Source organism: Sphaerodactylus townsendi, linkage group LG08 (assembly GCF_021028975.2).
Source record: "Sphaerodactylus townsendi isolate TG3544 linkage group LG08, MPM_Stown_v2.3, whole genome shotgun sequence".
NCBI classification, from domain to species: domain Eukaryota; kingdom Metazoa; phylum Chordata; class Lepidosauria; order Squamata; family Sphaerodactylidae; genus Sphaerodactylus; species Sphaerodactylus townsendi.
This window is the reverse complement of record NC_059432.1, coordinates 103034690-103049392: the sequence shown is the minus strand read 5'-3', so window position 1 is coordinate 103049392 and position 14703 is coordinate 103034690. Positions and strand designations below refer to the sequence as shown.

The 14703-nt window shown below is 46.0% G+C and overlaps 1 protein-coding gene across 1 annotated transcript in view; it reads right to left on the bottom strand.

Annotated features, from left to right (window-relative positions):
* Window positions 1–1326: 1326 nt before the first annotated feature.
* SPATA16 (spermatogenesis associated 16) overlaps window positions 1327–14703 on the bottom strand; it is a 173318-nt gene continuing 159941 nt past the window's right edge. The window contains exons 8-9 of the mRNA XM_048506936.1: window positions 6121–6285; window positions 1327–1437 (exon numbers count right to left, since the gene is read on the bottom strand). Coding sequence (XP_048362893.1) covers window positions 1327–1437; window positions 6121–6285 — 276 coding nt within the window. The remainder of the gene's footprint in view (window positions 1438–6120; window positions 6286–14703) is intronic.

The following is a 14703-nucleotide window of genomic DNA, read 5'->3' as shown; positions in this document are numbered from 1 at the left end:
CTTTGTTTATTTACACCTTGCACCACCTGATCTTTGTGATGTAGGCTTATAGCTATATCTATAAACGTGAAATACCACTGACTGACTCACTGACTCATCAACAGAACTCAAAAACCACTGAAGCCACACACATGAAATTTGGCATACCTGTTCCTTACGTATTTCAGGTGCTCACTAAGAAAGGATTTCCCAAAATATTCACTTCCACTCAATTTATTACCTATTTACTGTTTTCACTGCTCATCTCTGGCCATCTGCGCGAACATTCTAAGGGCAAACCAACCGCTCAGTCCACAGACATGCTGCACGAACATTCTAAGGGTGACAGTTCAACACCAGCAGCTTCATGTCCTTTCATGTCCTTCACCAACTGCACTCTACCATCGCCCTCCACAACACATGTGAACCTATTTGAACACAAACCCATCAGTCCTCAGACAGGCTGTCAGGAAATATGCTGCATGTCACCCCAAAGTTCACAAACAGGCTGCAAAAAAGGATGCTGTCACCCCGAAGTTAACAGACAGGCTATGAAAAAGTACTCCTCCACCCACCCTCACGTTAACAACTACAGCCAAATACTATCAAAATAGATTACAAACCACACTATCACCTTGGACTACTAAACATTTGTCGGGTTTTGCATATGGACATCAGATTGCTTACTGTGGAGACAAGTTTATTGCTCTCGGCCTCCGATCACCCTGTGCTTGGTGTCGTGCTCTGAAGTGGCGGGATGAGTCCCCAGGAATGTGCTGCAATGGTGGAGGAGTCCAGCTCCCTGCCCTTCAACCCTACCCTGAACCTCTTCACAGCCTTCTCACTCATCAGCATCCAATGGCAGAACACTTACTTTCTGCATCCCGAAAATACAACAGCTGCTTCCAAATGACGTCTTTTGGAGCCCACCAGGTGAAAGAGAGCAATAACACATTTCATTAGAAAAATACAACTACAGGAAGCTGCTGCAAAATAATGCGAAAACAAACCCATCAGTCCACAGACAGGCTGTGAGGAAATATGCTGCATGTCACCCCAAAGTTCACAAACAGGCTGTAAAGAAGTATGTTGAATGTCACCCCGAAATTCATAGAGAGCCTGTGATGAAGTATGCGTAGCGAAGCACAGGTGCCCTGCTAGTCATTTATATGGACTGTTCCTATACCTATGCAAGAAATGAACAATTTGTTCCTGGTTAACAGCTCAGACACGAATTTCCCTTAGAAGAAATTTCAAGATAATAAAATGACCAATGCTCTCAACATCTTCAGAACCGACACCATCCTAAGACATATATTTTGGGGCAAGTGCTATATCTGCCAGTCTTCAGTGACTATCTTTTCTTTTTTTTACCTTTTGAATTTTATTCCAGACACATTCCTTATCACTTTTTCTTCCTTCGAGGGTGTCCATAGTATCTGCCATTAGTGACTGCAGCTGTGGCACCAAGATAAAAATTATCAGAATGGAATTCACACAGAAATAACTTCTCTAAATACACAGATTAAAACCTAATTAAAAAATCATTTGTACGCTGATGATTTTATTACTCATCTTTCGCACAATAAGCACCACCACGGCCATTATATACATTTTCCCCCCACCCATATTTGCCTAGCGCTGTGGAATGTACAATGCCCTCCAACAAGGAAAATTCCACTAGAAATGTTGGACTTCAGAAAAAGCGTTTTGTCGTGCAGTCCTAACCCAGAGTCAAGCTGTTCTAAATCCATTCAAGTCAATAGGATTAGAAGGACTTAATTCTATTTAGAACTGCACTGCTAGTGCAGGAAAAATTTGCATAGTAAAAGGCAGGATTGTAAGGACCGTATAAATGTATATAAATATTGTATAAATATATGGTACATATAAGTATTGTATAAATATCAGATTGTAAATGTTGTATAAATATAGAAGTTTTGGATACACCTGGAATGCGTATACTGCCTTATGCCACCAGGTGTTGTTCAATTTCATTCAGTGTTTTCAGCTCTGATCGATATCAACTTCATAGGTTTTTGGGGCAAAGGAATATCTTTCCCCACTACCTCAGGTTCTTTCACTGGATTGAATCTGGGATGAGCTCTTCTGCAGTATCATACCCTCTGCCCATATATGAACTACTCAAAGTAGGGGGGAAGAATTAGGACTAATAAAAGAAAACACTTCTTCACGCAACGTGTGATTGGTGTTTGGAATATGCTGCCACAGGAGGTGGTGATGGCCACTAACCTGGATAGCTTTAAAAGGGGCTTGGACAGATTTATGGAGGAGAAGTCGATCTATGGCTACCAATCTTGATCCTCTTTGATCTGAGATTGCAAATGCCTTAACAGTCCAGGTGCTCGGGAGCAACAGCCGCAGAAGGCCATTGCTTTCACATCCTGCATGTGAGCTCCCAAAGGCACCTGGTGGGGCACTGCGAGTAGCAGAGAGCTGGACTAGATGGGACTCTGGTCTGATCCAGCTGGCTTGTTCTTATGTTCTTAAAGTTAAGAAGAAGAGGAGTTTGGATGTATATCTTCCCTTTCTCTCCTGTAAGGAGACTCAAAGGGGCTTACAATCTCCTTTCCCTTCCTTCCTCACAACAAACACCCTGTGAGGTGGGTGGGGCTGAGAGAGTTGGAAGAACTGTGACTAGCCCAAGGTCACCCAGCTGGCGTGTGTAGGGGTGCATAGGTTAATCTAGTTCCCTAGATAAGCCTCCACAGCTCATGTGGCAGAGCGGGGAATCAAACCTGGTTCTCCAGATTAGAGTACACCTGCTCTTAACCACTACACCACTGCTTCTCTCTTAACCATTCTTAAGCACTCTTGAGACCCCCCCTCTGTGGGAGATTTTGACCCTACAGTTACAATCCTTTCATTGGAATGAACAGGCTGCAAAGTGCTCCTCTTTCCCTGGATCATGCCCATGTTTATAATGAATTATAAGCTGCATCTCAACCCTAGAGGGTCTTCAAGGTGATTCACAGCCCCCATAAAACAGTTTAAAACATATGCTCTAACTGAACCAGGGACATATCCACATGGATGAAGTGTCCTGCTTTCCCGGCCTTTCCAATGACATCGTTTAAATGTCAGGGTTAGCAGGCAGGGAATAGACGAAAGAAGATTAGCATATTCGTCACTGAGCACATTCAGCATGGGCTTCTGATTCTGCCAAGTTTTCTAAAGAAAGGTAGCAAGCAATCCAAGCACTCCAGAGGTTCGCTTGAAATCTACCCTTGAGAAGGTCACTGTTTTCCAGAAGGTAAATTTTGCAGCTGGGAGACCCAGTTTTAAGTAATGTTTTCACAGCATGTGCTTAAGCTGTGATGTATGACTTGGGCTGCCACCAGTCCCGCAGGAAAACACTGGCCGCTGTTCATTTGCATACAGTAATTAATTTAAATGCTTGCAAATTTAAAATTATTCTCTCTTTTAAGCTTGTAGCAGAGCACTGGATTGTATTTTTGTGTCACGGGTGCCTGGGTGTTTACCTATAAGGGCTTTTTGTTCCAGACTCCCCAAGTTATGTGAGGTCAGGGTAAGAACAAGCATACCTTTTTCTTTGGGTTATCTTTCCTTGAGAATCAGCTGCTTAGGAGCCATGACCAGAGGTGGGATCCAGAACGTTCTCACAGGTTCCCGAGAGTAGGTTACTAGTTATTTGTGTGTGCCGAGAGGGGGTTACTAATTGGTGATTTTGCCACGTGATTTTTGCCTTAGTTACGCCCCTCCTCTCAGCAGTAGCGCACAGAACTTGAAGCAGTCTAGCAGGAGGTGCACCGGCGTGCGTGGCAGCCTGCGCCTGCGTGCATTCGTTTCCCACCCAAGGACCGACGCAGCGGCTGCGTCCTTGCCACGGCCCCGCCCAGGAATGCCCCTCTCCCGGAATGCCCGGCCACGCCCCCACCGTGCCCCACCCAGCCCCATTGGCGCTACGCCACAGTTTGAATCCCACCACCATGGGAACCTGTTACTAAAATTTTTGGATCCCACCACTGGCCATGACATGTCAAGATTTCAACTCGGGGATCCTGAATGTGGAGATTCTATAGAGCTGGAGAAAGATCTTGCAGCTCCCATTTTCTATTTTCATTTGAAAAGGGTCATTTGGGTGGCAACACCAGACAGGCAGGAAGGGGGGGGTGTCTCTGAGCCTCACATCTGTGTGGCCTAAACTGTATCTAGGGCCCACTCTGCACCGCAAACGTATAGTGGGTTGCAGTCAGGATAAGTAACCATTTTCCTGTTTTTGCGTTTGCGTGCATCTGTGCAGGCTGCAATTGGAGCCCATGGAAACAGTGCAGGTTGCTGTCGCACCTTCGCATGGAAACTCTTCTCTTTTTTATTTAGTAGCACTAAGAGTTTCAATCATATCACCTCTGTTTGGTATAATTGGCTGCCTAGTTGCTTCTGGGTCATATCCCTGAAAGGCCATCTCTCTTGGCATGAGCCCATGTACTAACTTATTGTATTAACTATTGTACTCATGTACTACCCATGTACTCATGTACTACCCATGTACTAACTATTGTAACTCGCTCTACGGGGGTCTCCCCTTGTGTTTGATTTGGAAATTGAAACTGGTCCAGCACGCAGCGGCATGCTTGCTCACAGGGGCGCCTTTTGTGAACACATTCAGCCTGTGTTGCGCCAGCTGCACTGGCTTCCGGTGGAATGCCGAATCATTTTCAAGGTTTGGGTTTTGACCTTTAAGGCCTTACGCGGCCTGGGACCCTCGTACCTTCAGGACCGCATTACCCCATATGTCCCTACTCGCCCTCTGCGCTCAGCAGAGGCGAATTTACTGGTAGTCCCCGGCCCCTCCGTGATGTGGGTGGCCTCCACGTGGGCCAGGGCCTTTACGGCCCTGGCCCCGGCCTGGTGGAACACTCTCCCTCCAGCTGTCCAGCCCCTGCGGGATCTCGGTGAGTTCTGCAGGGCCTGTAAGACCGAGTTGTTCCGCTGGGCCTTTGGAGCAACCAGCCGCTGAGTATGGCGCCCCTGTTCGATTCCATCAAGATTATCCTCCTACGGAGGAGTCCGATTGCTCCCTAGGGGAGGGTTTTAAAGGAAAGGATCCTCCGGGTGCCTTTATTATGATATTACCACTGTTTTAATGAAATTTGGTATGTTTTAATGTTGGAGTTTTTATGAGCTGCTGTTGTTTTATTTGTATGGTCTGCCCCTAACTTGTTTGTATTGATTTTGTTGTACACCGCCCGGAGCCCCTCGGGGATAGGGCGGTATAAAAATCGAAATAATAAATAAATAAATAAATAAATAATACATACATACATGCATGCATGCATGCATGCATGCATACATACATACATACATACATACATACATAAAAACAAACAAACTTAGGTCTTCCAAGTGTTTTCTTCCTACATGAAGTCTGTTAGAGTTGTCAGAGGATCAAATATGTTCTCTTTTGACCTTGGCACCTCATCTTTGGAACTGTCTCCCAGAGGAAGTCAGAAGGATTCATGTGCTCACAGTGTTCCGGAGGAATTGCAAAACCTTTTTATTTAAAGAGCCCTTGGAGGCCATTTTTGAATTGGAAATAATGTTGTATGTAGGACATGGGAGAATAGACGTTGGCCAGAGAGCAACAATGCTGCGGGAAAGCCATTCTGAACTGGCCCAAAGTTTGGTAGAATTCGGCATTTGCTTCTGATGCCTTCAGGGGGAGCAAACTCTTAATTTTGCCATGTCTAGCCCTGTGGGATTCCTGTCCTGTAAACAGACTGATGGGTGCATGTTTTAAGTATGTTTTAAACATAATCATACTTCTGGACATGTTTTAAATATAATCATGTTTCTGGACATTTTCTACGCATGCTCTGTTACCAGCATTAATTCAACCCTGCTGAAGTGCTGCACCTGAATTTCCTTCCTTCCTTCCTTCCTTCCTTCCTTCCTTCCTTCCTTCCTTCCTTCCTTCCTTCCTTCCTTCCTTCCTTCCTTCCTTCCTTCCTTCCTTCCTTCCTTCCTTCCTTCCTTCCTTCCTTCCTTCCTTCCTTCCTTCCTTCCTTCCTTCCTTCCTTCCTTCCTTCCTTCCTCAGGAGAAAGAATAACATTTTGCAAGCCATAAGAAAGGATTCAAAACAAAACAAAAAGGCTTACCAATTCAGCATCCTGTTGGCTGATATCCTGGAGATAGGGAATTGTTGCAAGCTCAGCCATGGCTTGATTAATCACTTGGGACTGCTCCTTGAAGCGCTGCAAACGGCCAAGGAGGCTGGCATGCTGCAGTTTTTCTATCGTGCCCGAACATGCACAGAAAGTCTCCTGGGTTTGCAACGGAAAGCAAACGGGTTAGGCAAACACCATGGGATAGTACCCACCTTCCTCCCAGACAGCTGAAATTGCGCCTTATCGCCACGTGTTTGCCCTTCTAATACCAGGCCCAGGAACTCTACGATAATGCTGCTGTCATAGAGGACATCCTTTAATCATTCCTTCTAGCATAAGCAACAGCAACAAAAAAAAGGACAGTGTTCAAAGCAGATACGCAAGTATGAGGAGATAGCTAAGAATGTAATTTTTCTTCCAGCTGTCAAGGTTTTCCATAATCCTCTTTTATTTAAAAAAATACTTTGGCTGTTTCAGTGAAATGGTAGGGATGAAAAAAAAAAGATCCTGTAATACATAAATCTCTACAACGGGTTCATAGCCGACGTGAATCTGTAGTGTTTAAAGGCAACCTTGATAACGCAAGCAGGCCTGCTGGATCTGAACCCCCAAATGCATGGGGACGGGCCGTGAAGTGAACATCTGAACTCTGATGGTGTTTCCTGGTCTGATTGCCTGCCTCCAACGAGACCATGTTTATACGCTCCGCTAACCTAAGACAGCAGCTTCTGAACCCGGTCTGGCTTCTCATTTGTTCAACTCAATAAAGTTTGTCAAAGGTTTTAAGTGCAAAGGAAGAAGGGCAGAACTTTCTGGCAGGTACAGAGCTCCTCCACTCGGTTCTTTCATCCCAGGTTAAGTAGCCAGGTAAACAACACTGGTTGCTTTTGTTTTTGTTACACTTGGCAAATGGAATTCAAAGAAAACTCAATGACCCATGGTTGACCCAAGACAGCCAGTGGAAGCATGGTCTTCTAACATCTGAAATCCTTTTGTTTGTGTAGGCAGGAATTTGTACCTCAGAAGGACTCTGAAATAACTATCGATAGGTTAGGCAATTCGGTGGGGTGGGGAAATGGAAGGATGAGAGCCATATAGGCCTATACCTTCCTTTAATATCCTGGCACTCTTATGAGGAAACAATCTGAAAAACCTGCATTGGCTTAAGTATATACCGCAACACAAGTATGTCAAGATTCTAGGGGAGAGATTGGGTTTCTCCTGATCAGTCCTCTTGCCTGTTTCCCACCTCTTGACATTTTCTGTCGCACAAGTGCCTCCAGACAGGTCCTCTCATATTTTTTTTTACATTTTGTGCAGTGCCTAGCAGTTTTAGGAATCACCACCACCATCACTAGTAGTCGTGGAAGAAAGGCAGTATGATATAACCCCATCTCGTCAAATGTTAGAAGCTAAGCTGGCTCGGTATTTGGATGGGCGATCATCGAGGAAGACTCTGCAGAGAAAGGCAAGGACAACCCACCTTCTGCTTCTCACTTGCTTTGAAAGTCCCTTGCTGGGGTTGTCATACATTGGCTGAGACTTGGTGGCACCTCTCTCTCTCTCTCTCTCTCTCTCTCTCTCTCTCTCTCTCTCTCTCACACACACACACACACACACACACACACACTCACTCACTCACAAACAGAGTATTAGTAGTACTAGCGAATGTCATAATAATATTATTTGTTTGTTTGTTTGTTTGTTTATTTATTTATTATTAAACTTATATACTGCCCTTTCCCGGAGGGCTCAGGGCGGTTCACAACGAGTAAATAAATAGCAAACACCATACAATAAGTAATGGTGTACATTAAAATGCAGCATTCAATCATAAAACATTTCAAAAACAACAGCAGCAGCAACAGATGGCGTCCAACAATTAAAACTCCTCTAAGAAGGAAACAGTAGGGCCCCAGTTGTTAAAAAAAAAGAGGGGGGTGTGTGTCAGTGGCTGGCCTCCCCAAAAGCCCGGCGGAATAGCTCGGTCTTACAGGCCCTGCGAAACTCATTAAGGTCCCGCAGGGCCCTGACAGCTGGAGTAAGAGCAGGGACGTGGGTATAGATTTTTTATGGGGGGGTTCAGGGTGGGGCCACACCCCCACCAGCCCCAGGGCATGGCCACGCCCCCCAAGCCCCGCCCCTGGCCTAGTGCTTATAAAAGCAGCTCTCCGAGGTCGGGGATTGCAGACTCCCCTGCCCTGCCCTCCCCTGCCCCCCCCTGGGCTGAGGCATAGAGGGAAAATGGAGCCTGGTGCAAAATCTGAGTTTTGCGCCCCCCCCCCCCCGGGGCAGCTGCTATAATGCAGGAATCCACCCCCAAACAGCATCACTTTCAATGGTGTTTAAACTAGATCCACCTTAAAGGGAGAATCTGGGGTCCCTAGTTAAACAACATTGAAAGTGATGCTGTTTGGGGGTGGATTATCCCCCACCCTGAAACACATCACTTTCAATGTGGCGAAGTGGTTAAGAGCAGGTGCATTCTAATCTGGAGGAACCAGGTTTGATTCCCTGCTCTGCCGCTTGAGCTGTGGAGGCTTATCTGGGGAATTCAGATTAGCCTGTGCACTCCCACACACGCCAGCTGGGTGACCTTGGGCTAGTTACAGCTTTTCGGAGCTCTCTCAGCCCCACCCACCTCACAGGGTGTTTGTTGTGAGGGAGCAAGGGCAAGGAGATTGTGTTGTGAGGGAGCAAGGGCAAGGAGATTTGGCCCTGCAGGCCAAAAACCAAAAAAGCACTAAAACGTTTTAAAAACCCACAAATGGGTGGGCGGAGCTTCGGACATGAATGGGGGGGTTTCAAACCCGAGAAACCCCCCCCCCTTACCTAAGTGCATGAGTAAGACCATTCCACCAGGCAGGGGCCAGGGCTGTAAAATATAAAGTACCCACGTCAACATTTGTAATCTTCTTGGTGGAAAAGGTGAACTAGGGATTCTCCACCATTGTCAACTGAACATTAACTCTTTGATTCTGTTCCACAGTTCGGGGCGCTTAACCCAAGTTTCGCATGTCCAATTTTTTTAAAAAAAGGTTTCTCATATTGATGCCAATATATGAACTGCACTGCTAAGCCAAGTTATACGCATCCACTGAAATGAATGGGCTTAGAACCTTTGGATTGCACTCATAGTAGAGAAGGAGTTGCATTACATGATCAGATATATATTGCACTATATGTTTGCGTATATATTGCACTATATTGCAGAGCCCAAGCATGGAGGTCGTGTTTATGAAGACCAGTGGCATAGCGCTAAGGGGGAGAGTACGTGGGGGGCGTGGTGAGGGCACGGAGGGGAATTCCAGGGCAGGGGCAGAAGGGGGCAGGGGCACGGGGTGTATACGTGCCCACGTCCCCCCCTCGCTCCACACCTGATGAAGACCCCCTCACAGAAAAAGTTCTGTGCATGAAGTAAAGGAGCACATTACGTGGAGGGCTGTACAAATCCTTTCTCTTACTCATTTGCTAAATACAGGGAACTTCTACAGAGAGGCTACCTGAGCTGGCTATTGCTCAATAGAATGGTGATATTTATCATACTCTTTGCAATGAAATAGCTACTGATAAGGTTTCTGGCAAAATTAAAGCAAGAAACACATCAACAACAACCACCCTCCACTCCCAGAATATTAAAAAATACAACAGTGTAATTGGCAGTGGCATTAAAATATCTAAAATATCGTGTTGTTCCACCGGGCCTTTGGAGTGCCCAGCTACTGATATGGTGCCCCTCCACTGCTCCTTGCCCTGGCACTGGTACATCAGAGCCCCTCATATTGAGGGGCCTGCCATCCCCCTTTTTGGGGTGGGTTGTAATTGAGGCTTGGACGCCTTTTGTTTAAATGTTAATTGTTAGCCGCTGTTTTTATGTATTTAAAGATGTTTTATTGATGGAGCCTATGTATTGTGTGGTATTGGATTTGCTCCTGTTTAATGTTTTATACTATGTTGTTCACCGCCCTTCGGGGAGCCCTTCAGGGATCGGGCGGTATAGAAATTGAAATAATAAAACAAACAAACAAACAAACAAACAAATAAATAAAAAGACCAATTTTTACAGCAGCAGAACTACAACATTATAATATGAAGCCATCAAGGGGGAGGATGGAATGGACAAAAAGCCCATTAAAAACAATGCCTTTCTCTGGTGCTGGAAGCGAAGGGCAGCGAGGAGGACATTCTGCAGAATTGGTCCCACAACAAAAAAGGCACCGTCTCTCGTGGCTGCACAAAAACAGGGCCTCCCGGGTGCTGGCAGGCTTAGAAAGGAGCAGGTGGACTTTCATTGTAAGCCTACAGTGCAGCCAGAAAGTAAAGAAAGAAATCACCTGAAGTCTAATTCTTATCTTATAAGAAGGGATTATAGCAGGTTGAACACTGTCAGGGGTTGTGTTTCAGTGGCAAAGAAAAAAATGCAGAAACAGAGTGTAAATAACTGCTTCTGGCAGCAATAAGAGTCCTCAGGGATGTGAAACACCATGATAATTACCTGAGCTACAGTGGAGTTCAAGAGGCTACTAAGCCGCGGTAAAGAAAATAATAAAGTAGCCATGGATGAAGTTAAAACCGCCTCATCCTGGTACAGTGAAGGTTAAGTAAATAGCAAACTTAAATGGAGGCTTTAGGCGGACGGAATTGGATGATTTAATGGAGGCAAGAGCTTGGCACTAGACAAATGGGAACAAGAGGTAAGCAACAGACTCGGCAGAAGGTGTCTGAAGATGAGCCTTCGAGGGGAAGGAAATGAACGGACGATTCATCGGCAGGTTGAACAAGCTCTAAGCCTCTCCAATTTGTATGAAGGAAAAAAAGGGGGGAAAAAGAATGGGCAGGACTCACAAAGCGAAAAACGATAAAGGAAACAAAAGTAAAACAAACCCCCGGCCTGCACTTGTGGAGGATGAATGACAGAAATAATTGTCGGTGAAATCTGTGGGCTAAGCGGTTTGTTTCTTTCAAAGAGAAGTGTATAAACAGGGAAAGCCAAGGATTTCTATCTAAATTTAGACCCTCTCTCATGCTTTGCCACACTATTCCATTTGCTCACCCTGTTCTATTGGAATATTGCAAAGCTCTCCTTGCAGCTCTGAGGAAGCAAAAAGGAAACTTGGGCCGTTTCCGCACAGCCACGCTGGGGGTAGGGTCGGCATACATGACGCCGACCCAACCCCCCCCCCGGGACCGTTCACACGAACGGTCCCGGTAACTAAAGGGAAGACGGCGCCACGGAGCGCCGTCGTCTGATCGACCTACCTTCTCTGCGACCATTCTGGCGCATTGCCAAGGCCAGGGGACATGCCCCCCTGCCCTACGCGACCGCTCCCGAGTCGCAGGGCAGGGGGGGCCGTGTCCCCAGGCCTCGGCGACGCACCAGATGGTCGCAGAGAAGGTAAGTCGATCAGGCAAAGGGGGGAGGGATGGCGCCTTCCAGCTGCTGCTGTTTGCACGGCAGCGGCTGGAAGCCGCTGTTTTTCGAAAACCTCGCTCAGGAAGCGAGGTGGGAAAACAGCAGCTTCGCGCCACTTGGGAAGAGCGAGGGCGGCACGGCTGCGAAGCAGCTGCGCCCCTCATGTGAACAGCTCCCTGGGGATGGCGTTTTTGCCGTCCCCAGGTGGCCTGTATGTTGGCTTCGTCTTGGAAAAGGGCCTAAATGTAGATATCTGGTCAATGACATTGGAGAGTTAAGAGGCTTGGGGACTTTCCCAACTGCCCATCTATCTATGACAGGGATAACTAACTCATCAGAAAATAAAGATCAGCATCTCAACAGATGTATTGTCATGCACATTTTGCTATTTAAGCTTTGGGGCGGGGAAGGTCAGAGTTCTTTTTGAGTTCTATAATGGACATCATGGTGTCTACCAACACTTTTTCTGGTGCCTCCAAGTGTTTTTAGAAAGTGGGTGGGGCCAGGTGGGGCTCTTCCCAGCAGGATGTCTGATTGGCCACTGAAGTTCGGATTGGCTATGCAGATTAAATTGGCATTTTTTTCAGTGGCAGTTGCAACCCCAGTGTTTGTTTGATTCTCTCACTCCCTTCTTTCCTAGTGCATTTTTAATTACCCCGTGTCTCCCTGCACTGGGGCTTCTTCTGGGTGTGTGGCTCCACCTCTATAACTGCCATTTTGTGGTTGCATCCATTCCACTATGGCAGAATCCCAGAGGTACCCCACAGAATTAAAAAGATTAGGGACTCCTGGTGTCGATGATTGACTATAAATGTTAGATAGGATTATATTCAGTTAAAACCGAAATATGTTACATTCTGTACCAAAAACGCAGATGTGTCTAGGGAGCCACAGAGCCCTTTTCAAGTGGAAAGAAATCAGTTCACCTAAAGAAAATGGCCGCTTTGGAAGGCGGGCACTATGACGTTATTCCCTGTTGAAGCCCCTCCCTTCCCTAAGCCCTGCCCTCCTGAGGCTCAACCCCCAAAATCTCTAGGTATTTCCTGACTGGAGCTGGTAACCCTACTTGGTTTGCTGGTTTGCATTATACATTATACTAAGGTGACCAGACGTCCTGCTTTTGGCGGGACAGTCCCGTCTTAAACCCATCTGTCCCGCGGGGTTTTTTAACTGTCCCAATTTTGCCTTCTGGGGCGCTCCCCTTTTCCCACCCTGTCACAGGGCGGGAAACCGGGGAGCACCCCAAAAGGCAGTGCGCTCCTGCATGCGCGCCCCCCCGTCCTGGTTTAAAAAGGTGACAATCTGGTCACCTTACATTATACCCTTGTAAACCCATTGATTTATAAGGATTTAGAAGAGTACAAATGTATTTAGGATTTGCATTGTAGTTCTTCTGAAATCAGACTTATAAAGTGCTTAATTTTGTATGAATAGTTTTAATTGTTTTATGTCTTTAAATGAATGAGTATATTGCTTGACAGGGCAATTCTATGTGTAACGTCCTCTGAATATAGTGTGATTTATTTCTAAGTAAATCTGCATCAGAATATCTCTGACCTAACCCTTCTCAGCCCATTGATGTCAGAAAATCTGGAAGAGTGTAACACTGCTTAGAACTATACTGTTGAGGTGCCAGTGAATTCTTTGTTTCTCCTGCTTCCACCAGTGTCTTTCAAACAGGGGGGAAAAAACCCTAGCAAAGTATTTTAGATCTTAGAAACAAGAATTGCATCTTTTCAACTGAAGTGTATTTTTCCTCCATAAACCCTCATTTTTTTAAACCGCAAAGACATTCAGAGAGCTAATAGCAGATAACTTGGAGGAAAATTGTCCTATAAAGCACATTCTTCCATGGAATGAGTATAAGGCAGTTTGTGTGAGATAAATAATAGCTGCACGTATAATTCAAATAAAAACTGGACTACTTCTGCAGCAAACAGAAGTGTCCAATTTCATCACCATCTTGAGAGAAATGATAGAGTAGTCATTGTCCTGTAATGCCAGATCAATATTCCTTTATAATCCCATTTTGGGTTAAAGGTGCTCCCTTCTCACGATCGCTACACAAAGGTCGTTTCCCCACTTACCATCTGCTGCGCGCTACTCTCTCCAAGTAGCGTGGGGTCCCGCGGCACTCCCCACTACAGGGGCGGTGACAACGCAGCCGCCCCGACGCTGCCGCTCTCGCACCCCCTCAGCGCGCGTCATTCCTGGCACTCCTCAAAACGGTGCCTTTTGATGACCCCACGCAGAGGTCTGCGGTACCGGGTCGTTAGAGCCCAGGAGCCGGCGCCAGAAATGATGCTGGCGGCTGACAGTAGAAAAGCTGACGCAGCAAAGGGTGAATTCGTCGACGGTAGAGGTGGGAGAACAATCGACCACAGTTGTTTACCTGCAGAAAGAATGCAAAAGGATTTTTCCACTCAGTTGTATGTGTTCTATTGTTCCCCTCAGTTATGTGTTCTGTTCCCTCAGTTATGTGTTCTGGACTAGATTGGCAGACGTTCTGTTTAGATCAATGATAAACAGTTTTATTTTGACTGTCTCCTTTATTCATGCAGGTTACATGATTCGTTTGTTTTGTTTGGCTCAAAATCTCTCCCCCCCCCTTCAAAAAAAGCAACCAACGGAAATATAGATACTGTTGGCTGACAAGTAAATTCTAAAGTTAATCTTTTGCTGACTTCTGAGAAAAGTTTCCTCCATCCCAGCTATTACTTTTTAAAATAATACTTTAAGAATTGCATTAAAATTAGTTCCTGTGGCAATTTCTACTTAAGGTCAATAAAGTATTAAAGACAAGCCAACCCACTGTGCACTTCAACAGGAAAAGTACAGAGAGGAATTGACAAAATGGTTTCGCCTAAATGGAAGCTACTTCAGAAGTTCCTTTATGTGTGAAGGAAAGGGCAGAATTTTAAAATTCTGGCGTGAGGGATTGTGTGTTATACTTTATTATGGTGTAGCTCCTCGGTCCTTCTGAAATGAACTCCCTGGCTCCCTAAACATACCTGCACTGGAGGTCTTGCACCTCTTAAATCTGCTGAAAAGAGCGTCTGAGGGGAAAATCCCTGGAGAACTTTCTGAGAAGGGGTCGCTCCCCACTCACCATTAGCCGCGGGGTTTTCTCTTGTTCAGACGCGGGGAGCCAGGACGTTCCC